This window comes from Hyla sarda, chromosome 3, assembly GCF_029499605.1.
Source record: "Hyla sarda isolate aHylSar1 chromosome 3, aHylSar1.hap1, whole genome shotgun sequence".
In the NCBI taxonomy this organism is placed as follows: Eukaryota; Metazoa; Chordata; class Amphibia; order Anura; family Hylidae; genus Hyla; species Hyla sarda.
In genome coordinates, this window is record NC_079191.1 from 372,958,796 (window position 1) to 372,986,631 (window position 27,836).

At 45.1% G+C, this 27,836-nt stretch overlaps 1 protein-coding gene across 2 annotated transcripts in view; it reads right to left on the reverse strand.

Moving 5' to 3' along the window:
* TMX4 (thioredoxin related transmembrane protein 4) overlaps positions 1 to 15,066 on the reverse strand; it is an 82,312-nt gene extending 67,246 nt beyond the window's left edge. Inside the window, exon 1 of one of the 2 annotated variants that reach the window (XM_056567838.1) lies at positions 14,533 to 15,066. In XM_056567838.1, the coding sequence (XP_056423813.1) occupies positions 14,533 to 14,822 (290 nt within the window). In that variant the 5' untranslated portion in view covers positions 14,823 to 15,066. The remainder of the gene's footprint in view (positions 1 to 14,532) is intronic. The other variant, XM_056567837.1, reaches the window with a different exon arrangement.
* Between the last annotated feature and the right edge of the window lie 12,770 nt (positions 15,067 to 27,836).

A 27,836-nucleotide genomic window follows, 5' to 3' on the forward strand; every position in this document is an offset into this window, starting at 1 on the left:
TTAGCAGAGGTCGAGAGCCAATACATATACTCATCTAACAATCCCTTCATTAGTCAGCTTAAGTTCTATGCAAGATACGTTGACGATGTTCTAATAGCTTGGGCAGGCACTGAAAATCAATTTAGTGACTGTCACTTATCTGAACAATGTAAATAAAATGAATTTGTCATTTACCTCCCAATTCGGCGGATCCTCAATTGAGTTCTTAGATGTGAGACTTAACGTAGAGCAGAATAGAATTATTAGCGAAGGTTATAGAAAAGAGATGGCCAGGAACACCCTTCTTCACTATGGGAGTTCCCACCCCCATTCTGTGAAGAAGGGTATCCCTTTTGGCCAGTTTATCCGCCTTAGAAGAAATAATGTATCAGATACCACATTTGAAAGACAGGCAGATGAACATCAAAAGAGGCTGGCAGGAAGAAAGTATCCGATACAATTGATTACAGAAGGAAGAGAAAAAGCGAGTAGAACAGAGAGAGATACATTACTAACAAACAAAAAGAAAAAAGGCTTGTCAGGAGAAAATGAACGTTTCACTTTCACATTTCAGAATTCCCCTAATAACCCAATGATAGAGAGAGCTATCAGAAAAAATTGTTTTTTACTAGAAAGTGACCCCGAATTAAAAGAAGACGCTATGAGCAAACCCCTCATTTCCTATAGAAAAAACAGGACGCTAGGAGACACTTAAAAAGAAAGATGGAGACCCCATTAAAATGACCTGGCTTGAAAAATCCACCCCGAAAGGGAATTATTCATGTAAGTCCTGTAATTTCTGTAGGTTCAACGCTGAATTAAAAAAGATGCGGCTGGGTGCGGTTACGCATACTGTCACAGATATCATTACGTGCGGGACGAAGTATGTTGTATACGTGATCTTCTGCCCCTGTGGGTTCTTCTACATAGGGAAAACGATCAGGCAATTGAGTGTGCGAATAAGAGAACACATGTACTCGTTCCGCACTTTAAAAAGGAGCCCCGCGCCTGATCTCCCATGTAGTGGAATCCCACAGGGGTCAGACAGATCACTTAAAATTTTCAGGTATAGAGAGAGTTAGACCTAAGCCCGGTAGAAATATAGATAAGTATTTATTGCAACGTGAAACTTACTGGATCATACATACTGCCGCAGCGGGCCCGTTGGGACAAAATGAGAAAGTGGATTATGCACCATGTTTTTTAAATACCTAGTTTATACGTTGTATTTATATGTTTGTTCTGTGCTCTTCTGATGTGTATACCAAAATGACGATATATAGCCAATGGTGTGAACCATTGTGTTCACACCAATCACGTCAGCGCAGGTGGGCGGTCCGGATCAATTTCAGGTCCACCTCTCACCTGTATAAGAGCCAGTTCAGTCTCCAGACTTGCATGGCCAGAGGAAGCTCGCCAGCCGAGTGAAACAGAATCTGTCGCCTGTTTGTGTACCCCCAATTGTCGATCCCTCTCCCCCATCCATGATTTTAATTGTGAGTATTTTGCAATAAAGAAAGAATTCTAGAGAGAAGACGGGTGAGTGCCGTTTTTTCTTCATTATCCTTGGATTAAGAAGTTTAAATTACAAATCTGTTTAACTTTCTGGAGCCAGTTGATGTGAAAAAAAAATGTTTTTCACTGGAATTCCCCTTTAAGGTGATGTACCACTGATAAGATTCCTTTCCTCCTCCCCACTCCTGCACTGTTCACACAGGGTTTTTGTATTTCGCACCAAAATCAATTTTTGGCAGTCAGTACATAATGGGAGTTGTAGTTTTGCAACAGCTGTACACTGCTTTAATGTGTAATAACAATTGTTGTTTTTTTTACCTCTTATGTTGATCTAAAACTTCAAAGGCTTCATGAAGTGAAACTAAACTCGCAGACATAAGTGATGTGAGCTTCAGGAAACAGCTGCCATAACCGTAATGAGGAGGAGAACACACCGCCATGGTCCCTGCGGCGGGTTTATTCCTTCACAAACAACACAAAACACTGACTGCAGATGATCTAGGATGACAGGACAGATTGCTCTGTTTTACACCTTGGATAAAATGAGCTAAATATTTCCACAAGGTGTTCATAACACATACATAGGATTCTGGACCTCTGACAAGAGATGTAGCTTCAATGTACTAGCTGCAGGAAATGTTCACCATATTTAGGGTATGCTCACACGTAATTTATGTGCACGGGATTAGGCTGCATTCACACCACGTTTTTGCAAAACAGTTCCCCTATACGTTTTCTATGTGAAAACCGTACGGAACCGTATTGAAAACCGTATGCATTGACTCTCCATTGAAAACCGTATGCCAAAAGATGCATCAGGTTGGGTCAGTTTAGCATCCTGTACGGTTTTGTCAGTTTTTATCCCGTACCCAAAACCGTAGCCTACCGTAGTGAAACTTTATCCATAATGGAGTGAAAAGTTAAAAATGTATACGTTTTTTTCTTAAAAAACAGATGCAACCAGACATCTGTTTTTTAAACCGTATACGGGTTAAAATTTGTACACACGTCTTGATACAGTTTAGGCTGGGTTCACACCACGTTTTCTTAAATACGGTTCCCGTATACGGTTTGGAGGAGGGGGGCGGGGCTTAATCGCGGCGCCCGCACTCAGCCATATTCGGGAACCTTATTTAATGCAAGTCTATGAGCCGACCGGAGTGAACCGCAGCCTCCGGTCGGCTTCGTTTTCGGCCGTATGCGGTTTCCCGACCGCAGGCAAAAACGAGGTCGACCACGTTTTTGCCTGCGGTCGGGAAACCGCATACGGCCGAAAACGAAGCCGACCGGAGGCTGCGGTTCACTCTGGTCGGCTAATAGACTTGCATTAAATACGGTTCTCGAATACGGCTGAGTGCGGGTGCCGCGATTAAGCCCCGCCCCCTCCTCCAAACCGTATACGGGAACCGTATTTAACAAAACGTGGTGTGAACCCAGCCTAAGTCAGGTTTTGAGGAATCAGTTTTTCATCAAAAACCTGATATGGGGACTGTATTGCAAAAATGTGGTGAGAATGCACCCTTAGCCAGACCCGCGGTATATTTTGTGCCCCCCTGCAACAGACTGAATAAAGCCTGCACCCCCAACTATTTTATAGGGTCCCACAGGATCCCAAACGTGTTGCAGACCATCTATTGAGCAGCTCAAAATAATCACAAGAGTAACTGAGGCAAAATATGCATAAATATCCAATATGAAAAAAATAAATGAATAATAATAATAATTCAATATCCGTAATACATAATCTCAAAAATCAGCCCTGAAAGCACTCTGAAGAAAGCAAAAAAACATATGTAGCGTAAAAAAAAACAAAAAAAAAAAAACAAATGTAGCTTAAAAAAAAAAAAAAAAAAAAAAAACATATGTAGCTTAAATCAAATATTATCAGTATTATCTTTTATCCACTATTCTGACAAGCCACTGAAAAAGGGAACAACTGTACCCCACAAAACGCATCAGGAAAACTTGATAAATGCAATGATTGTGAGGACCAGTCTTTCCCAGTGCCTGCTTGACATCCACAGTGCTTCTGCTAGCAGTGGCCACTCTCATCGAGGAGAAGAAAGAGAAGGGGCCCCTGAGGTCTACGAGAAGAAAGGTGCATAGCACCAATACTAATACATGGAGAAAATTACTTCTTATTACTACCATACACTATTTATTTTCTGGTATCCGGTGTGGAACCCATTGGTCCACCTGCCCTGTCAGGTGGATGTCCCGTGTCTGCTCGGCCCACTGCTCAGGTTTACAGGTCATGTGTGTCATAATATATTTTTATGTAATGTCATATTTAATGCCTTTATATTTTGTATTGCAATGTAAGAGTTAATTTTGTCTGTGCAGAAGAATGCACAGAGAACTTCATGAGTGCCTCCTCACCTGCTCCCCCAGGTCTGTCAAGAAGAGAGGAGTTAGTTGTAAGTAGTTGTGTGGAGGAGAGGTGAGTGTAGGGCGGGAAACTCGCTGAGAACCCCCGCCTGTGTAATAGAGTTTGGATAACTGTCCTTCTTGACCACAAGGGCCCTGTGGTGTTGCTTCAAGAGCACTTTATTCAGTAAGAGCTTGATAGAACAAACGTCTGAAAGTTCCCTTTGATTGATATAATACAAGATAATACTGGTTTCATTTTAAGCTACATTTTGCTTTTTAGTTTTCGTAGAGGATGGACTCAGACAAGACTCATGTGCAGCATTATTGGAATATCTGCAAAATATGACTGGAATTTGAGACCAACCTGCAGATGTCAATGTGAGCAATAAGTGGATGGATCACACTGGCACAACTACCGTCTGAAAGGTCCTTTGAAATAAAATAAAATTTAATTTAAAAAAAATGAAAAAAAAAAATGGGAAAAAAAGTTATTTTCCCAAAGTTGTTTTTGTTATATATTTTTTTTCAGAACAATCAAAATAAAAATGAAGTATGGAACAAATATGTTCCTTTATAAACAATAAATAACTTCTTTACAGCAAAGTATATAATATTTAGGGTGAGATTTAATCTTTCAGAAGTCTTTTTAAAAACCAAAGAAGTGATCTGATTGGTTGCCATCAGCAACTGATCAACTTTTCCTCTGCACAGGTTTTGCCAAGTCTCCCTCTAGACCAATATGGCAGACTGAGAATCTTTGCACGTTCCCCAGTCTTACCTGAAGACAAGACAATCCTGAATTACAAGGGACATTTATCTATCTGATCCCCAATATCCCCTATGGGTACATTCACACGTGTATTTTTTGCTGCAGATTTGCTGATGCAGATTTTGCTACCATTGGTAGAAAAATCTGCTGCAGCAGAACATCCCAACGGTACGTTCACACAGGCGGATTACCTGTGGAATTTCCGCAGCAGATTTGCTGCGAAAAACCTGCAGGGGATTTTGCTACCATTGACTTCAATGGGTCTGCAGAAAATCTGCAATAAAGGTAGATTTGCAGATTTTCCTTCGGACTCATTGAAGTCAATGGAAGCAAAATCCATTCGGATTTTCCGCAGCAAATATGCTGTGGAAAATCCACTGGTAATCCGCCCGTGTGAACGTACCATAAGGGTCAGTTCACACATGCATATTTTTTGCTGCAGATCTGCTTCAGAAGATTTTGCTGCCCACTGAAGTCAATGGGCAGCAAAATCTGCAGCAACAAATCCGCAGAAGATCTGAAGCAAAAATACGCACATGTGAACTGACCCTAAGGGCTCATTCACACAGATCTGCTGCAAATTTGCTTCAGCAGATTTTGCTACCCATTGACTTCAATAGGCAGAAAAATCTGCTAAGGCAAATCTGCAGCAAATCTGTAGCAGAAAATCCGCTCGTGTGAATGAGCACACTTGCAAATTTTCTGCTGCAGAATTTGCTGCCCATTGACTTCAATGGGCAGCAAAATCTGCAGCATATCTGCTGCAAAAATATGCACGCTACCAGCAGGCACATATAAAGCCAGCATACAGCGGGGCCTTCACCAGCGGATCCGCAGCTAAATACGCTGCGAAAATCCACGCGTGTGAACGTACCCTGAGGGTACATTCAGACGAGTGGATCCACAGCATATTTTACGCTTTGGATCCGCTGCTGAAGGACCGCTACATGGTGCCTTTACACGGGCTCGGAGCAGCAATATGTCGCTACGAGCAGGCACACTGCGGTGTGCGAGTCATCGCGCACATGCGCAGTAATACCTGCACATCGCGGCTGCTCTCGGCCTAGCTCAGGGAGCGGTTGTGATGTGTGCAAAGACACCGCACATGCGCGGCGACTCGCACATTGAAGCAGTGTGTCTGCTCGTAGCGGCGTATTGCCGCTAAGAGCAGGCACATTTGAGGCACACTGTGGGGGTTCTTTGGCAGCGGATCCGCAGTGTAAAATACGCTGTGGATCCGCTCATCTGAACATACCCTTAGGGAGTATTCAAACTTACACGATCCTCCGTATATTTGAATCGCAGGGTTTGAAGCTTCTGTACCTGGGAAGAGACCCTAAAGGGGTAACTGACAGCGGGCTCACCCACACATAACCCAATACACCGGGTTATAGTGTGGATGAACTGGATTACAGTAAGGTATCACACATTGTACTAAAACACAGTCTTAAAGGGGTACTCCACTTTTTTTTTTTTTTTTTTTTTTTATCAACTGGTGCCAGAAAGTTGAACAAATTTGTAAATCACTTCTATTTAAAAATATAAATCCTTCCATTACTTATAAGCTGCTATATGCTCCACAGGAAGTTTGCTTCTTTTTGATTTTCCTTTCTGTCTGACCACAGGGCTCTCTGCTGACACCTCTGTCCATGTCAGGAACTGTACAGAGCAGGAGAGGTTTGCTATGGGGATTTGCTTCTACTCAGGACATTTCCTAAAATAGGCAGACGTGTCAGCAGAGAGCACTGTGGTCAGACAGAAAAGTAAATTCAAGAAGAAAAGAACTTCCTGTGGAGCATAAAACAGCTGATAAGTACTGGAAGGATTAAGATTTTTTTAAGAGAAGTAATTTCCAAATCTGTTTAACTTTCTCACACCAGTTGATTTAAAAAAATATTATATATATATATATATATATATATATATATATATTTAAATAAATAAAATGTTTTCCAGCGGAGTACCCCTTTAATGTAGCAATCTTAAGGCCAACTGGAAACTACAGTCTGACATTACTACTAGAATCAATTGCTGGATCCCAGAACACAGTACATAGATCCCAGATTAGACTGGCACTCCTGATCTAGAAGCAGGCGTCATGCTGCACTCAATGTCAGTCTGCATGAGTCAGCTGCTAGAAAAAGATTGTCCAAACTAAGTCCTCGGTGACATCAGAGGAAGAAGCCTTTTCTCTGGCAAAGAGAAATATAAAACTAAACTTGCAGCTAAAGATAAGGCGATTTTGGCGCCAAGTAGAAAGCAATGCGCGCCCTGCTCAGGAAATAACCAACGCCCCCCTGTGCTGTGGTCTGTGGCTTCTCTTGCCTACAAGCACCAAGAGTGCCAGGTACTATTTTATTAGCGTAAAGGCGGGCATGGCAGTCTCATTTATAGTCCACACTGCTTCCGTTTTGTGATGACTGGTATGGTGTCTAGTGTCACTAACAATGCTCTACTCAAGTGTTTTCCAAACAGTGTGTCTCCAGCTGTTGCAAAACTACAACTCCCAGCATGCCCGGACAGCCGTTGGCTGTCCGGGCATGCTGGGAGTTGTAGTTTTGCAACAGCTGGAGACACACTGTTTGGAAAACACTGATTTACTCTCTCATTTCAACAATATATAATCTAGAACTGTACCCTAGGGGGGTGCACGTCTGGCTTATGACTTATTTTTTTTCTCCTGCTAGTTTTGTAGATATTTACTACACTGCAATTCGGGTGGATTCATTCCAAACTCGATCATCACTGCAAAACATAAAAACTTGTGACTAACAATAAGGAATGAGAACAAATGCCTGACAGATTGGCACAGTGCAATGCCATGACTCATCCGAAAAAATAAAAAGCATTAAAAATAAATAAATCAACGGTTCAACAAGTTTAAAGAATAATGTGATTCTACATGGTTTTTAGCAGCTTTTCAAAACAAATGATGGGAAAAGGAGAATTTGTCTCCAATATTATAAATTATATAGTTTCTTATATTTGCATTTGCTTATCAGTAATGTATAAAGCAGCACTCTAGGCACAAATATTTCTTTTTTTTTGTTGTTTTTTTTACTCCCCAGCAGTAAGAAGCTATAGTTAAAGGAGTACTGCAGTGAAGGGCAATTTATCTTAGAGGATAAGTATCTGATCCCTTGGGGGGTAGCCAACCACCGGGACCCTCACAATCTCCTTCCCGGCGATGTACTCATGTATTCCTGGCTCCCTATAGAGATGAATGGAGGGCGCATTCGTGAGGAGAGCTGGAGCGCTGGGCAGGAGATCGCGGGGGTCCCGGCGGTCGGACCTCTCGCAACCAGACACTTACACCCTATCCTTTGGAGAGGGGTTAAAAGGAAAGGAGTAGTCCAGTCCTGAATAAACTAAGGATAGGGGATAAGTTTCAGATCGCAGGGGGTGAGACCGCTGGGGCCCCCAGCAGCCTGCGTGTTGACCACTGCACTAAGCGGCGGCCGACACCCCCCCTCAATACAGCGCTATGGCAGAGCCAGAGATTTCCGAAGGCAGCGCACCGACTCTGCCATAGAGTTGTATTGAGGGGGTATGTCAGCGGTCACTTCGTACAGTGGTCAACACACCCCCTTCCCGCTGCCGGGACCCCGTACAGGAGATTGCAGGGGGCCCCAGCGGTCAGTTGCGGGTTTCCCGCTGCGTATTTGAAAGAGAGCGGGCTCTTATCGGCTGTCCGCAGCAGATTTTCCGTGGCGGAATTTCCACTGCGGAAAATCCGCCGCAGACCTTACTGACTTCAATGGGGCTTGCGGCGGATTTTCCGCAGCGTAAATTCCACCGCTAGAAAACCCCAGAAATTTGAAAACATGCTTTGTTTTTGTGTATTTTTTTCTTGCTGTATACAAAGTTGGTTTAGTGCTCGCTATAGAGTTAGGCTTTAGGCTGGGCACTTTACAGATAAGTTTGAGGGAGAAGTTATATATTTTGGAAAGGTCACACTCTATAGTAGCAGGTTATCTGAAAGGCCACAGCTCTTTATCAGACTGAACTTCTGGCAAGTATAGTTACTTCTACAGGGCGCCTAGACTTCTACAAAGAGATAAGGGCAGTATGGTGGGGCAGAATCAGGTCATGAAATAGAAGTTTCAGACAGGTACATACAATGCATTCGGAGAGTCTTTAGACCCTTTCACTTATTTTTACATTTTATTATGTTGCATTCTTGTGTTAAAATAAAATATCTAGTTCCCCCCCCCCCCCATGATTCTATACTTAATATATACCGTATTTTTCGCCGTATAAGACGCACTTTTTCTTCCCCAGAACTGGGAGGAGAAAAGTTGGTGCGTCATATACGGCGAATACACACCTATCGCGGTGGTCCCTGCGTCCATCAACGGCCGGGACCCACGGCTAATACAGGACATCACCGATCGTGGTGATGCCCTGTATTAACCCTTCAGACGCGGCGATCAAAGCTGACCGCCGCGTCTGAAGCCAAAGTGACACTAACCCGGCTGCTCAGTGGGGCTGTTCGGGACCGCCGCGGTGAAATCGTGGCGTCCTGAACAGCTTACATGACATCGGGAGGGACCTTACCTGCCTCATCGGTGTCTGCTCCGTGCCGGGATCCCCTGCATTGCCGGCGCTCTCCTTCAACGTCATCAAGTCGTCGCGCACGCCATCCCGTCATCCAATAGGAGCGGCGTGGGTAGCGAAGTGATGACGGCGACGGAGAGCATGGATCCCGGGTAAGACGACGTCCGGAGCGTCGGGGACACCACGGGGACGCGGCGACAGCGATGGAGCGACATCCAGGGCAGCAGTGACGGGTCCGGAGTGGCGGGGACACGCGAGTATTACCTCCTATACCAGTGGTCTTCAACCTGGGGACCTCCAGATGTTGCAAAACTACAACTCCCAGCATGCCCGGACAGCCGTTGGCTGTCCAGGCATGCTGGGAGTTGTAGTTTTGCAACATCTGGAGGTCCGCAGGTTGAAGACCACTGGTGGGTTGGTTCAGAAACTTTTTTTTCTAGATTTTGCACCTTTAAAATATGCCGGTGTGTCCTATAGGGCAAACAATATGGTAAATGAGAATGTGAAAACAAATTTTTTTTTTTTTTTTTTGCAAATTTATAAACCTCTAAGGACACAGCAACATTCCTTTTTAGCATTTTAGTTTTTTTCCCTTCTAATCTTTTAAGAGGCACAAAGCAAGGCATCCACAAAGCAAGATGAGGAATTGTTTTTTTTTACGGAGTTCACTTCACAGTAAAACTGACATGTCGTCTATATCCTGGGTGTCAATGCAATTAAAACAATACTTTTTGTTACATGCTTTTCTATTACTCTAGTGCTTTATGTGTGGGATCATAAACATCCTATTTTAATAGTTTGGACATTTCCACACTTGACAATAACAAATATGCGGGAAGTTTTATTTTTATTAATTTTATTTGAAAAATGGAAAAAAGGAAGAGATTTTAATTTTTATTAGAGCGGGGGTTAACATTTTTAATTTGTAATTTTTTTTTTTACTTTCAATTTTTACGTACCCATAGGGGACTTTTAGATGCAATCTTTACATTGCATATACTAAGAGCAATGCTATGGTGTTGCAGATCAGAGCAGGTGAGGGGGACCCCTGGTGGGTGAAAAATACGATCGTAACCCTGCATAAGTGTTGTGGGGTTGCCGATCAGTTAGGGGGACAACGATTACAAGGGTTAATGACTGAGCAGCTGTCCAGAACAGTCTTTAGAGCGAGCACAGCTCCTATGCTTGCTTCATAGTCTGTAGGCCACTCAGGATGTAAATGTATGTCCTGGTGGGTTAAGTACCAGGGCACCGGGATGTACATTTACATCCATTGTGTGTGTTATTTGCTGCTATTCACATATGGACTTTTATAAACAGACAAAATACAAATTTCCACTTTTTTTAGATGGAATCCAATACATCGCTTTGATATGTTGATATATGTCAGGATACAATGTGTTGCCATGTCACAAATATACACTGACAAATGATAGGACACAAATTGTCATAAATATGATGACAGTATACAATAGTTTGAACTATTTATGAACGCTCATAGATGGCAGAATATAATATGCTGCTGTCTTTATGTTAAAGTCTGTGGCTTAAAGGGGTACTCCGCCCCTGGCTGCTTATCCCCTATCCAAAAGGATAGGGGATAAGATGTCAGATCCCCGCGGTCCCGCTGCTGGAGACCCCAGGGATCGCCACTGCGGCACCCCGCCATCATTACTGCGCAGAGCGAGTTTGCTCTGTGCGTAATGACGGGCGATACAGGGGCCGGAGCATCATGACCCTCATGACATCACGGCCCGTCCCCTTAATGCAAGTCTATGGCAGGGGGCGTGACGACCACCACGCCCCCTCCCATAGACGGGCCATGATGTCATGAGGGGCGGAGCCATGACGTCACGATGCTCCGGCCCCTGTATTGCCCGTCATTACGTGCAGAGCGATCTCGCTCTGCGCAGTAATGATACGGGGTGCTGCAGCAGTGATCCCCAGGGTCCTCAGCAGCGGGACCCGGGCGATCTGACATCTTATCCCCTAGGGGATAAGATGTCTAGGGGCAGAGTACCCCTTTAACCGTGGTGGCGTATTCCTTTTAGTAGGTAACGTTACACGTATTGCTATATTCCTCCAAATAGAACAATTATGCATATACAGTGTGCATTTCTAATTCTATTATATAGTGATTTTATATGGACCTAAGGAAGGCGCACGTGTGCACCAAAACGCGTTGTCCTCTTATGTTGACGCTACCAAAAAAAAAAACTCTCAATTGTATCGTCTCTGTGGTAACTGCACATAAGACAAACAACAGCAGCGCATTACTTGTTTCTTCCAACCACAGACTTACACCTTGATGGGAGCCGCCTGTGGTAAATTCAGCAGAATGGACGTGATTTGGAAAAATACAGTCCTGTTTATATAAGGTATCACAGCTGCCAATGCATATCAGAGCAAAAAACTAAGCCATGAGGTGGAAAGAAATGCTTGTTGAGCTGAAAGACAGGTTTGTGTGGATAAACAGACCTAGAGAAGGGTACACAAATCTTACTGCTGCACTGAAAGTTCCTAAGAATACAGTGGCCTCCAAAATTCATAATTGGAAAAAGTTTGCAACAACCAGGACTCTTCCTAGAGCTGACTGCCCCACCTAACTACCGTATTTTTCGCCGTATAAGACGCACTTTCTCTTCCCCAAAACTGGGTGCGTCTTATATGCCGGTGCGTCCTATAGGGCGAAAAATACGGTAAGTATTCTTGGGAGAAGGGCCTTGGTAAGAGAGGTGACCAAGAACCCAATGGCCAGTCTGGCTAAGCATTGAAGATCCTGTGTGTAGCCACAGGAACGGCTTAGGGACAATCCTGTGAATGTCCTTGAGTGGTCCAGCTATTTTCAGACCGACTGCCAACATCCAACCTGACAGCTGGAAAAGATCTGCAGAGAAGAATGTCAGAAGATCCCCAAATCCAGGTGTAAACCTTGTGGCCTCCTATCCAAGAAGACTGGAGGCTGGAATCTCTTCCACAGGGGCTTCAACTAAGAACGGTGTAAAGGGTCTGAATACTTATGTCACTGCAAGATTTTAGTTTTTCCTTTAAAAAAAAAAAAAATTTGCTAAAATTTCCAACATTCTATTTTCACATTCATGGAGTATTAAATGCAGAATAATGGAGGAAAATATGATTTTATTTTTCATTGTTGGACAAAGCCGCAACATGACAAAAAGTGAAAAGGTGAAAGGATCCGAAGGCTTTCTGAATGCATTGTATATACAGTTATTGTTTAGTAGTTAGACATTTGTACAAGATGGCAAAGTAACATTTTCAGTAAGTATAAAGAACTGGAGGCAAAGATGAAGCCTGTCACCCATACAGACGATTGCATTGCACTTAAAGGGGTACTCCGCCCTTAGACATCTTATCCCCTATCTAAAGGATAGGGAATAAGATGTCTGATCATGGGGGTCCTGCCGCTGGGGACCCCCGCGATCTCCCTGCTGCACCCGGCGTTCGTTTAAAGCATCAGATGAGGTAATGGCCACGCCCCTTCAATGCAAGTCTATGGGAGGGGGGGTTCCGCCGCCTCCCATAGACTTGCATTGAGGGGGCATGGCCGTGACCTCATGAGCAGGGCGTGACGATGACCTCACGAGCCTCTACCTCGCATCGCCAGTCATCCATCACAGAGCGAAGTTCGCTCCGTGCACCGGATGTCTGGGGTGCCGAGCAGAGATCGCGGGGGTCCCCAGCAGCGGAACAACTTTCCGGGTTGGAACAACTTACTTCTTTATAGGGTTGCCACCTGGACAGTATTTTGCCTACCCTGCCGGCATTTTAATTTTAAAGGGTTACTCTGCTCCCCAGCATCCGGAACATTGAGTTCCAAACGTGTGTGCGGGCTTAACGCCTCCTTCCCATAGGCTTGCATTGAGGGGGCGGCACGTGATGTCACATGACGGGGCGTAACGTTACGAGGGGGCAGGCGTGAACACGGAAGCCTGCACACAGCGGTCACAACTCGATGTTCCGGTTGCTGGGTAGCGGAGTAACCCTTTAAAAATACCGGCCATTCAATGGTCGGTATTTATCCAACCAATCCTCCAACTCCCGGAATGTTGCACCTATATCTGTGTTTCCCAACCAGAGAGCCTCTAGCTGTGGCAAAACTACAACTCCCAGCATGCCCGGACAGCCGATGGCTGGGAGTTGTAGCTTTGCAACAGTTGGAGGCACCCCTGGTTGAAAAACACTGACCTATACTATATTGTACAACCTGATGGGAGTTGTAGTTTTCATTTGGGGGCAGCTGCTGAGCCACAGGCTGTATCAGGGCATGCTGGGAGTCATAGTTAGCAACTAACTGCAAATCCCCAATTTAATAAAAAAAAAAAAAAAGCGATCAAAAAGTCACTTCAAAACAAACATGGAACTTTTAAAGGGGTTCTCCAGTGCTTAGACATCTTATTCCGTATCCCCGGGATCTTGCAGTGGGACCCCGTTTGTAATCAGTCCCCGGAGAGTGTTCGCTCCGGGTCTGACTACCGGCGACCGCAGGGCCGGCGGCGTGTGACGTCACGCCTCCGCCCCCGTGTGATGTCATGCTCCGCCCCTCAATGCAAGCCTACGGGAGGGGGCGTGATAGCTATCTTTAAAAGCTACAGATCAGGGCGCAAAAAAATTATCCCTCATCCAGGCCATATAAGGAGAAAGAAAAAAGTTATAGGGGTCAGAATAAGAAAAAATTTCCCCTGCATACGTGTATATCTTGTGATGTTATGCATCTATAATTAATTATGCAAATTTGCATGGCCGGTATTTTTTTGCAAGAAAGGTGGCAACCCTAGTGGGGACATGCAGGCCACACTGGGCTTACAGTTGCCAAGACAACCATACCACGCATAAGTACTTTTCTGATAAATTGGTCTCATGCAATGTCGTTGAGCGTGGCACACTTGCCCAGGGCGGCCTGGGTCTCCCCACAACTTGGGATTTAGGCCTTAAATATTAGGATTAACCCCTTTTAAACATTACAACTGTTCCATCTCATCCAATCAGAAATGCTGAGACCATCACATGATCCTACTGGACTTGTTGTCAAGTCCAAGGGGCGGGGCTAAGTCCTAATGTAAACATTCCTCGCCTCTGATTGGCCCAGATCTTCCTGACAGGTGTCACTGACATATAGGTGATAACCCTCCTGCCCCCCAATAAGTGAATGCGGGGAGTAACAGCCTGGGGAGGGCAGATGTTACCTCACAACTGAGGGGGGTGCAGCCTCTATACACAGTGCACACAGTGAGGCGGTACCGCGGCGGACAGTGACGTGTATACGGCGCACGTATATGACAGCGGTAGACAATGGCTCCGGTATGACAGCAGGGTGTACTCACAATGTCACCATCCACTGCCCCTCTAGCACCGCCGTCCAGTTTCTGGAGGTGACCGTCCTGACTGCGCCTTCCTCCGCACCGCACAGCACCGAGCACAGAACGAGCAGCGTCAGCCTCCCGGGGCCCGCCATTATGTGTGAGGAGGTGATGAGGAAGTGAGCGCCGCTTAACCCCTGCACCGCCGCCTGCTCTCCTCCTCCTCCTGGTGACACTGGGTGGGCACAAGACTGGGGCAAGGAGGGCGCTCCGGAGATATGTGTCCTTACAATACACGGGGCATGATCTGTCATCTATTATTATAGCCTGATATCAGGGCACGGTGCACACTCCTCCCCGTGCAGCACATGACGTGGCGGCTTCTGTGTATGGGCTGATGAGCACAGGCGAGGGATGGACATAGGAAGGGGTTATTCTTCTTTTAAAGCAGTGTTTCCTAAGGGTGCTGTCCGGGCATGCTGGAATTTGTAGTTCAGCTACGGCTGGAGGCACCCTGGTTTGGAATTACTGTAGTCTTCCAACTAATGGCCCCCTCGACTGTTGCAAAACTACAACTCCCAGCATGTCCGGACAGCCAACGGCTGTCCGGACATGCTGGGAGTTGTAGTTTTGCAACAGCTGGAGGCACACTGGTACAACACTTCTTTAGGGTAAGTTCACATGTACGGGATCTGCTGCATATTTTCTGCAGCTGATTCTGCTACCAATAAAAGTTAAAGGTTATGGCTGTAGAAAATTTAAGGGGTACTCCGGTGGAAAACTTGCTGCTGAATACTACAGAAAGAAATTATTTTCTTTTTAAAGCACAGAGCTCTCTGCTGACATCATGACCACAGTGCTCTCTGCTGACATCTCTGTCCATTTTAGGAACTGACCGGAGCAGCATATGTTTGCTATGGGGATTTTCTCCTACTCTGGACAGTTCTTAAAATGGACAGAGATGTCAGCAGAGAGCACTGTACATCGTGATGTCAGCAGAGAGCTCTGTGTTCCAAAAAGAAAAGATTTTCCTCTGTAGTATTCAGCAGCTAACAAGTGCTGGAAGGATTAAGATTTTTTTTAATAGAGGTAATTTACAAATCTGTTTAACTTTCTGGCACCAGTTGATAAAAATTGACAATCCAACACAATGGGCAGCACATTGAACACATTTTATAAGTGGTCAGAAACTTGTAAATAACTCGTGAAAGAATAAAGCATTGTTTTTCTTGTGAAATTCCCAATAAGTCTGATGTGTCACATGACCCTCTTCCTATTGAAAAAACAAAAGTTGGATTCTAAATGGCCGACTTCAAAATGGCCGCCATGGTCACCACCCATCTTGAAATGTTTCCCCCCTCACATATACTAATGTGCCACAAACAGGAAGTTAATATCACCAACCATTCCCATTTTATTAAGGTGTATCCATATAAATGGCCCACCCTGTATAGAAGATTTCTCCGTTCCTAGCCAGAAATCGAGAGGTGAAGTCCAATGGTGAAGATCTTGGTGGCAGTGCTGCTACTCAGTGAGGACTATCCCAAGTGAGTTTAGGCACCTCACGATCAGCACTCCCCAAGGCACAAAAGTACCTCGGCTCTGCACCCCCAGCCCAATGACCAGGCCTGGAAGAAACAGGTCTCATCAGGGAAACTGCCGAGCTGATTCCTCATAACCAGCCCTGGAACGCCATGGTACACCTTATGTTCAGGAACCTAAGTGCATGAAAAAGTTCAAAGCGTATTCACACAAAAAAACATGCACCAGGATGTGGTCTTTATGGGGGACATTTATCATTATGTGTCTATTGTAGACACAGTTCTACCCATTTACACTCTTGCTCAGAATTTACTAAGGCTGTGCACTCCTTTGCTAAATCTTGTGCAAATATAGAAACGCCCCCCCTCGCTCTACCGTACACTTCTTCTCTACCTTACAGGAAAAGTGGACACAGGGATTTTGTTCTATTGCTTTGAGGCCAGGATTCCATTGAGGTTTTTTGTCCATCAGCAAAAATGCCAGAAAAACTGTCCCAGCTTTTTCCTGCGTTTTGTCAGTTTTTCTTGTGTTTTTTTTTTTTTCTTGCGTTTTTGCTGGTGTGTGGAAACCCAAAAAATTACCAAACTTTTTTTTTTTCTTTGAAATTTAGATACGTGAATGCGGAGGACTATGTCAGATTTGGTGGATTGCGACGATGAACAGCATTCTTTTTAAATATCAATAAAAGGGTTAATGAGGGATTTAAAAAATATATATATATTTTTTCCAATGTATTGTGTTTTTTATAATTGAATTTTCAGGCTTAGTAGTGGAAGGCGTCTTGTAGACAGAATCCATTACTAAGCCGGGGCTTAGCGTTAGCCCTCAAAACCGCTAGCGCTAACCTCCAATTATTACCCCGGTACCCACCGCCACAGGGGTTCCGGGAAGAGCCTTTACCAACAGGCCCGGAGCGTCAAAAATGGCGCTCCTGGGCCTAGGCAGTAACAGGCTGGCGTTATTTAGGCTGGGGAGGGCCAGTAACAATGGTTCTTGCCCACCTGGTAGCGTCAGGCTGTTGCTGCTTGGTTGGTATCTGGCTGTTACTGAAAAAATTAGGGCACCACACACTTTTTTTTAAAATGTATTTATAATAAAAAAATGCATAGGGTTCCCCCTATTTTCAGTATCAGCCAGATACCAACCAAGCAGCAACAGCCTGACGTTACCAGGGTGGGCGAGGACCATTGTTACTGGCCCTCCCCAGTCTAAATGACACCAGCCTGTTACCGCATAGGCCCAGGAGTGCCATTTTTGAAGCTCTGGGCCTGTTGGCTCTGTACCGGGGTAATAATTGGAGGTCAGCGCTAGCTGATTTTGGGGCTAACGCTAAGCCCCGGCTTAGTAATGGATTCCATCTATAAGACAGCTTCCACTACTAAACCTGAAAATTAAATTCTAAAAAACACGACACATTCAAAAAAAATTATTAAAAAAACACTCCCCCACAACCCTCGTTAACCATTTTATTGAAATAAAAAAAGACGCTGTTCATTGTCGCAGTCCACCGAATCTGACGTAGTCCTCCACATTCACGTACCTGAAATGAGAAGAAAAGAAAAACAAGAAATATGGGTTAGTACATTTTTTGCGCTCTCCCCTGGGAAGAGCTCACATAATGCAGTGTATTCCTAAACAGGGAGCCTCCAATTGTTGCTAAACTACAGCTCCCATCATGGGGGGCTGTAGTTAAGCAAAAGCTGGTGTCTCCCTGTTTGGGAACACACTGCTCTGTTCCCATTATGCAAAATGCATAATGTGAACAGAGATCTGTCCCTCTGGCCTTGGACTACTACTCCTATCATGGGACAGAGTCAGTCCCATGATGGGAGTAGTTGTACTGCAGCGCTGCTGAGGTATGGCACTTGCACATCCCCCGGCTGTGGGACTTTTAGGACTACCACTCTCATCATGGACAAACTCTGTCCATAATGGGAGTTGTAGTCCAGGGGCTGAGGTGCAGATCGCACCAGTTCTGCAGAGACCCACTGCGATCCACATTTAAGTTACCAAGCCGGCGGTACATGCGGCTACATCGCGCTGCCGCCGGCTCCTGTATACACTGTCATAATTCATATTCCCTGCCGCCAGGAGACGGGAGCTCTGGTTGGTCAATAGCAATTCGCCAATCAGAGCTCCTGTGTTTCGGCGGCATGGATTATGAATTATGACAGTGTATATAGAAGCGCAGTGCGATGTAGCCACATGTACTGCCGGCTTGTTAACTTAAATGCGGATCGCAGCAGATCATTCTCTGGATATCCGCTGCGATCCGCATTAATTAACTATACAAACTGGCGGTACATGCATCTACTGTATACACTGTCATAATTCATAATACCTGCCGCTGGAACACAGGAGCTCTGATTGGTGAATAGCTATTGACTAGTATGTGTCAAAGCAGGCAGGGGGGCAGTTGTTTGGCTGGCTTTTTCAGCATGAAATACTGAAAATTTTCTAATGAAAACTATTGGTTTTGCATGCTTTACAACATATCAAAAGTTTTTGTATCTGACAGTGCCCATTTAAGTGTTTTTTACTTCTCTGATACAGGATAGTACAGTGAAAGGTGAGACCTGTAGAGAAATTACACTGGCTCCACCTCCATTCACAGCAGAGATCAATACCCCCTGATCCAGTATGACCTCTGAAAAGTTCATAGAGAAAACTTAGTGCCATCTGCAATTCATCTGAATGGGACAGGTCCTGTCTATTGCTGTCTACAGGCCATGGGTACTGCCATACAGGGCCAGCATTAGGATGGGGCAAACCGGGCAATTGTCCAGGGCCCCCATCCCCCATGGGGCCCCCCTGCAGGCTGCTCAGTGGCAGATCCAGGGTGGGGGGACAGGTGGCGTTAACTTTAAAAATGCAGGGGCCGCAAGGAGGTAGCACACGCAGGGATGTCACTGACGTCCCGTGCGTGCGCCCATAGGAACAGAGGAACGGATCATTAAGGAGGAGGAGGACACGCACTGGCCGACATGGTAAGTTACCAGCTGCACGTCAGCATCGGTGCTCCGACCACCGCTCCTCTGGTCCCTAAAGCGTTGGACGGAGCACTGAAGTGGGGCAGTACACAGACATACAGCCTACAGCCATACACTGCATATGGCTGAAGGCTGTATGTCTGTAGGGGGCCACTGTCTACCTAATGTGGGGGAACTACAACCCAATGTGGGGGAACTATACTGCCAACCTAATATGGGGGAACTATACTGCCAACCTAATGTGGGGGAACTATACTGCAAACCTAATGTGGGGAATCTACTTCTGGAAAGAGGGATAAAGGTGGAAAATTAGTACTCTTAGGTAGCCGATAATTGGGATACCTGCCTGCAGGTGAAATTTCTTGTTCATCTAGTAAAGATTGCAAATCCAGTATAGCAGCTTGCTCACTTGCCAAAAATAGCCCCATGTCATCATTTAAATCATCAAGTCTGGTGTGTAACTTGTGAAGAATCAACTTCCATGCAAACAGAGGATCTCTTACTGCTGCAAAAAGATCAAAGTTAGGTTCCGAACCAAAAGATAATCCCAAGCCCTTAACCTGTTTCTGTTCGGGTGTCAAAGCATTACTAGATAAATTAATTACCTTCAATGGTTGTTTGGAGCGAGTCTGGTTCTGTTGTTGTCTGATTTTACATCTGTCTCCTTGGCTATAATCAATACAGCGACGATTGCCGGAAAATCTACACCGGCCTGATGTCACTGAGGAGGCCACTGATGTCGCACCTGCTGATGAAATTGATGACATGGAGGTCGTACTGGGTAGAGTACCTTGTTTCTGTCTCCATCTATATATACATTCAGTTCTGTTGGAGATCCTGCGAGTCTCTTAGAAATTTCTTAATTTTAGTAGATCCAATCTTCACCTCCCAATCCTTGAACCAAGTATCCAATTCTTGGTTCCATGGGTTAAATTCCTCATTGTTAAGATCGGTCCATATTTTCCGAGATAATTCATCGATTTGGTATGTGAATTGTGTCCAACCAATAATTCCAAAAAGACTCTCGAGCATGTGGTACAAGCTGCTTCCCACTCCTGTTTGAAAGTCTCACTCTCAATCGGGAAAGACGGAAATACTTGGACATGTAGCACCCGGGAATCATCCCATGCGAATACTTTTCTAAGGTGATTTTATTCCACCATATTCTCAACCTTTTCTGTAAAAGATTTCTGAGTGAACGCTTGATTTCTGACTTATGATTACCTTCTACACCGGCAGAAAAATGTCTAGAGAAAGCAGTATCAGCCCGTGCTGTCCACTATAGTTGGCGGCTTCTATAATCCATTTTGGGTGCACAACCTGTAAAATACAGGAAAAGGGATTTATACATACAAAATATGCCAATTAACAAATGATTCTACGCCAGATACACAATTAGAAAAAAAGGGGGAAAAAAAGCGTATATAGATCAGGATCCAAAAATCATTTTATTAAACATAACTGCATCATAGACAAAACATTTTCAAACACTTAAAATTAAAAGTGAAATGTTCGCTCCAGTCAGCTCATTTTTAAAATCATGGTCGACTATACAGTGGTCTCCAAACTGTAGCCCTCCAGATGTTGCAACACTACAATTCCCAGCATGCCCAGGCAGTCAGCGCATGCTGAAATTGTAGTTTTGCAACATCTGGAGGACCACAGTTTGGTGACCACTACTTAGTTGTAGTTCTGCAACAGCAATAGGCACACTGGTTGGGAAACACTGAACTAGAGTCTGTTTCCTAACTCAGTGGTTCCCCACCAGTGTGCCTACAGCTGTTGCAAAACTACAACTCCCAGCATGTATGGTCTGTCAGTGCATTCATGTGAATGTACAGGGTACAGGGTTTACAGTGGGTTTCCTTCTACCAGTGTGAGCTGCCGCAGCTCAAACACCCAGCGGAAAACTCACTGTGAACCCGCTCTGTGTGAATGTACCCTAAAATCACTACACTACACTAAAACAAAATAAAAAGTAAATCACTACATATACACCCCCTTACACGCCCCCCCCCCCCCCCCCCCCCCATTAAAAATGAAAAACATCTCATACGGCAGTGTTTCCTAAACGGAGCTTCCAGCTGTTGCTAAACAACAACTCCGGACGGCTGGGAGTTTTGCAACAGCTGGAGGCACTCTGTTTGGGAAACAGTGCAATAGAGTTTTGGTGGAGACAAGCGCCATCCTTGTATCGGGGTCTGCCCCTTATGGTAAAATCCAAATTTAGGCCTCAAATGCACATGGCTCTCTCTCACTTCAGAGCCCTGTTGTATTTCAAGGCAACAGTTTAGGGCCACATATGGGGCATTTCCGTACTCAAGAAAAATTGCGTTACAGGTTTTAGGGGGATTTTTCTGCTTTTACCCCTTATGAAAAGGAAAAGTTGGGGTCTACACAAGCATGTTAGTGTAAATTTTTTTTTTTTTACACTAACATGCTGGTGTTGCCCCATACTTTTCATTTTCACAAGGGGTCATAGGAGAAAAAGACTCCCAAAATTTGTAACCCCATTTTTTTCTGAGTATGGAAATACCCCATATGTGGATGTAAAGTGCTCTGCTGGCGAACTACAGGGCTCAGGAGAGGAGCGCTATTGATCTTTTGAAGAGAGAATTTGTTAGGAATGGAAGTCGGGGGCCTTGTGCGTTTACAAAGCCCCCCGTGGTGCCAGAACAGTGGACCCCCCCACATGTGACCCCATATTGGAAACTACACCCCTCACATAATGTAATAAGGGGTGCAGTGAGCATTTACACCCCACAGGCGTTTGACAGATCTTTGGAACAGTGGGCTGTGCAAATGAAAAATTACATTTTTCATTTTTACGGACCACTGTTCCGAAAATCTGTCAGACACCTGTGGGGCTTAAATGCTCACTGCACCCCTTATTAAATTATGTGAGAGGTGTAGTTTCCAAAATGGGGTCACATGTGGGGGGGTCCATTGTTCTGGCACCAAGGGGGGCTTTGTAAAGACACGTGGCCTTCAGTTCCAGACACATGCTCTCTCCAAAATCCCAATGGTGCTCCTTCTCTTCTGAGCATTGTAGTTCGCCCGCAGAGCACTTTACATCCACATATGGGGTTACAAATTTGGGGTAACACCAGCATTTTTGTGAAAAAAAATGTTGTTCTCATTTTCCCATCCAACTTTAATGAAAATTCATCAAACACCTGTGGGGTGTTAAGGAGCACTATACCCCGTGTTACGTTCCGTGAGGGGTGTAGTTTCCAAAATGGGGTCACATATGGGTATTTATTGTGGTAGCCCTTGGGGGGTGTATAGTAGTGGGGATGTTGTATCGGTATATGAGAGGTTAATGTTAACCCTATAGTTCATGACGCCAGGCTGAGGGCTAGTATGCTGAGGTAATTCTCCGGCCTATCGCCGCCCTTCCCAGTAACGATAGGTGCATGAAATGACTGAAGGTCCACAAGGAGATTTATCTTGAACTTGAACAACTTTACTTAAGTGCTTACGGTACATCCAAGGCACAGTAACAGTCTAATATAACAGTCCTTATATTGCTCAGTGACTGACAGTTGTTGCGGACCTTGAGGTATTCAGAAAGTCTCTGAATTTAGGGTAGATATTGCAGATCCGTCCGGATTTAGGGGTTAGATTAGGTCTGGTGATGCTGCAGAGTGTCTGGGTATTGATACACTCTCGATTTAGCATTGATCACCCGTTGCCGCAACGCTCAGGCCAACCTCACTGCGAGAATAGCTGCGCAGGTCCTTCTCGGTTGACAGCCCAGGAACAAGAGGGATGCTTACTGCTTGGCCGCGCAGGAACAAGAGAGAGAATAATGGCCACCGCTCCCTTATATGGGCAGGGGGCGGGGTGAATCTGATTGCTCCGAATACCTGTCATTCACTCGTACACAGAATGATGGGATTGCATACGTCATAGGGACCTCCACAGGTCCTCAAGCAGAAATACCATAGAGTTCACCTAGTCACGTGAACCGCAGGTCCTGGTATGCTACGCGCAGGTAATTAACTATTCATTTACATTTATATTACTATATTTACATAAACCTTGCATAAGTCACTGGTTTACTAGATGGAATAGAGGTGACAAGGGGTAGACTATACAACATGGACCCCTACGTCCTAGGGACTCTGGCTATGGGGACCCATACACATAAAGGAACCGCAAAGGATGCGGTACCGGGACACCACATTATTTTTTATCATTTATGTCAGAACCACTGTAAAATCAGCCACCCCTGTGCAAATCACCAATTTAGGCCTCAAATATACATAGTGCGCTCTCATTCCTGAGCCTTGATGTGCGCCCGCAGAGCATTTTACGCCCACAGATGGGGTATTTCCGTACTCAGGAGAAATTGCGTAAAAAATTTTGGGGGTCTTTTTTCCTTTTACTGCTTGTGAAAATAAAAAGTATGGGGCAACACCAGCATGTTAGTGTAAAAATGTGTATTTTTTTACACTTACAGGCTGGTGTAGACTCCAACTTTTCCTTTTCATAAGGGGTAAAAGGAGAAAAAGCCCCCCAAAATTTGTAACGCAATTTCTCCCGAGTACAGAAATATCCCATATGTGGCCCTAAACTGTTTCCTTGAAATACGGCAGGTCTCCGAAGTGAGAGAGCACCATGCGCATTTGAGGACTAAATTAGGGATTGCATAGGGGTGGACATAGGGGTATTCTACGCCAATGATTCAAAAACCGGGTGCATCCAGCTGTTGCTAAACTCCCAGCATGCCTGGACAGTCAGTGGCTGACCGGAAATGCTGGGAGTCGATGTTTTGCAACAGCTGCAGGCTCCGTTTTGGAAACACTGCCGTATGATATGTTTTTCATTTTTATTGGGGTGGGGGGGGGGGACAGTGTAAGGGGGTGTATATGTAGTGTTTTACCCTTTATTATGTTTAGTATGGTGTTTTTAGAGTATATTCGCACAGGCGGCTTTGCGGTGTGTTTTCCGCTAGGAGTTTGCGCTGTGGAGTAAAATTTGCCGCAGCTAAAACTTGAAACAGGAAACAAACTGTAAAACCGCCCGTGTGAATGTACCCTGTACATTCACATGGGGGGAGAACCTCCAGCTTTTGCAAAACTACAACTCCCAGCATGCATTGACAGACCATGCATGCTGGGAGTTGTAGTTTTGCAACAGCTGGAGGCACACTGGTTGGAAAACCTTCAGTTAGGTTCTGTTACCTAACTCAGTATTTTCCAACCAGTCTTCCTCCAGCTGTTGCAAAACTACAATTCCCAGCATGTACTGGCAGATGTAGTTATGCAACAGCTGGAGGTGCACAAATACAACTCCCAGCATGCCGAGCTGTTTGGGCATGCTGGGATTTGCATTTTTGCAACAGCTGGAGGACTACAGTTTGGAGACCACGGCACAGTGGTCTCCAAACTGTGGCCCTCCAGATCTTTCAAAACTACAACTCCCAGCATGCCCAGACAGCTGTTTGCTGTCTGGACATGCTGGGAGTTGTAGTTTTGCAAATTTTTCTCATGCGCGAATATATGTTTAGACTAAAAAGAAAATATATTTGCGCATATATGAATTTTGCATACGCAAATTTTGTAAATATATGACGAATATTTGCGCATATATTCGCAAAATATCGTGAATTCTAATATGGCCTATGCTGCTCATCACTAGTGGCACGTTCGTTGCGCTAGTACCTCCCGACGGCCACTGCAGTTTTTTTTTTTTTTAAAGTGGCAGCGGCCTCCGAGGTTTGTGCAGCAGTGTCTGGAGAGTGACTGACTGACTGGCTGTACAGAGTACGGTCAGTCAGTCAGTGGAAAATGACAGCCCCCCCCAGCAGTCAGTGAGTGACAGTCACTCACTGTATGACAAGAATAAAAAATAAAAAATGTTGGGCCCGGCTGGGATCCCGAACAGCCCGCTGAGCTAACCGGCAGCAGTTTAGTTTCCCTTTAGACGTGGCAATCAACTTTGAAGGCCACGTCTAAAGGGTTAATAGCACGCGGCACCGCGATCAGTGCCGGACACCATTCACCATGGATCCCGGCCTTTGTTAGAGCCCGGGCCCGACCCACTATGACTTATGCCATGGTCCCGCATTATAGAAAAGGGAGCGGACTCAGGGTGTACAGGTACTCCCTAGGTCCTTAAGTGGTTAAACGTATACATTTTTGTGCATGTAGTTATGATATTCTTCAGAAGTGAAACAAAATCAAACCTATATAAGTAGGGTATCGTTTTAATCGTATGGACCTTCAGAATAAAGATAAGGTGTAATTTTTACCGAAAAATGTACTGCATAGAAACGAAAGCCCCCAAAAATTACAAAATGGCGTTTTTTCTTCAATTTTGTCGCTCAATAATTTTTTTTTTATTTTTTTTTTGTTTCATCGTAGATTTTTGGGTAAAATGACAGATATCATTACAAGGTAGAATTGGTGATGCAAAAAATAAGCCATCATTTGGATTTTTAGGTGGAAATTGAAAGGGTTATGATTTTTAAAAGGTAAGGAGGAAAAAACGAAAATGCAAATAACTGAAAAACGCTTGGTCCTTAAGGCTAGGTTTCCACTTGATTTTTTTTCTGGCAGTTTTTGAGTCAAAGCCAGAAATGTATTCAAAAGGAATAGGACTTATAAAGGAAGGACTTACACTTCTCCTCCCTTATGGATCCACTTCTGACTTCTGACTAAGTGGAAACTTAGCCTAAGGGTTTAGGGGCAGAGTAACCCTTTAAACTATTGATGGTCTATCCACAGGTTAGGAAAGTGTTTCCCAACCAGGGTGCCTCCAGGTGTTGCTACAACTCCCAGAATGCTTGGGCAGCCAAAGGCTGCCAAAGGTTGTCCAGGCATGCTGGGAGTTGTAGTATTGCAACATCTGGAGGCACCCTGGTTGAGAAACACTGGGTTAGGCCATCAATAGTGAATTGGTCGTTTACTTATACCCTATGCACACTTATATATCTTATTAGTGGACTACCCCTTTAAGTACGCAGCACAGTTCCCCCCTACATCAGGTTGGCAGTACAGCCCCCCCCCCCACATTAGGTTGTAGTTCCCCCACATTAGGGTTGGCAGTATAGATCCCCCACATTAGGTTGTAGTTCCCCCACATTAGGTTGGCAGTATAGTTCCCCCCACATTAGGTTGTAGTTCCCCCACATTAGGTTGGCAGTATAGTTCCTCCCACATTAGGCTGGCAGTATGTTGCCCCACATTAGGTTGTAGTACCCCCACATTAGGGTTGGCAGTATAGATCCCCCACATTAGGTTGTAGTTCCCCCACATTAGGTTGGCAGTATAGTTCCCCCACATTAGGTTGGCAGTATAGTTCCCCCACATTAGGCTGGCAGTATAGTTCCCCCACATTAGGCTGGCAGTATATATCCCCCACATTAGGTTGTAGTTCCCCCACATTAGGGTTGGCAGTATAGTTACCCCACATTAGGTTGTAGTTCCCCCACATTAGGTTGGCAGTATAGTTCCCCCACGTTAGGCTGGCAGTATAGTTCCCCCACATTAGGCTGGCAGCATAGTTCCCCCACATTAGGTTGTAGTTCCCCCACATTAGGTTGGCAGTATAGTTCCCCCCACATTAGGTTGTAGTTACCCCACATTAGGTTGGCAGTATAGTTCTCCCACATTTAGTTGGCAGTATAGTTCCCCCCACATTAGGCTGGTAGTATGTTGTATGCCTGTGTACTGCCCCACTTCAGTGCTCCGACGTCAATGGTCAGAGCACCGAAGCTGGCGTGCCACTGTTAACACTTACCAAGCTGGCCACCGCACTTCCTGCTCGCTGCTCCGCTCCCACGCGCTCCGTTGCTATGGGTGCACGCACGGGGCGTGCGCTACCTCCCGGTGGTCCTTGTGTTTTTAAAGTAAACGCGGGGCCACGGAGAGTTAACAGGGGCATCCTTGTGTCCCGAAAACATCTTTTGGGACACAGGGATGTCCTTAGGCAGCGGCGGCAAACACACCCGGTGGGCTGGATAAATGTCCTCGGTGGGCCGCAAGTGGCCCCAGGCCTTAGTTTGAGGACCACTGCCCTATAGTAAATCTATGAAGCCCATCACCTGTGGTGAACCAAGAAGTGCAGGCAGCTAGGGAGAGAAGCACTGAGCTGTACGCTTCTCCCAGCATATTATTGGTTGGGTCCAAACACCCGCACCCCAACTTATCATAATTTTTGATGTGTCGCCGTAACATGCCAAACATTTTTCAAGTGACAGGGACAATATAGTCTGCCAGAGTGCGAATCACTATCAAACAACAAATCTGTTCTCTCTAAAAGGGGCGAGTGGGTAACCTTTCTCTGTAAAGTCCATATACCCTAATTGGTTATGATAAAACACCATTGTGTTTTTAGCACATAGTACCCACTGAATAGCCTTCTAAATTATGACTCTGAAGCTCCTGCGGTATCACTGATAAGACTCCCCCCGGAAGCTGTGAACAACACCCCGATCTATGGCTCTGAACCTGCTTTACTATCTCTTTATAAGCTGATAGAGTATTGATTACTATGCTTTGTTTCTATATACTTTTGAAGAGCTTTATGTTTCAACTAATGGTTGAACTTGCTTATTGTGTTGTATAACCTATCGAATACAGTGGTCCCTCAACATACGATGGTAATCCGTTCCAAGTGGACCATCGTTTGTTGAAACCATCGTATGTTGAGGGATCCGTGCAATGTAAAGTTTAGGACAGTGGTCTACAACCTGCAGACCTCCAGATGCCAACGGCTGTCTGGGCATGCTGGGAGTTGTACTTTTGCAACATCTGGAGGTCCGCAGGTTAAAGACCACTGGTATTG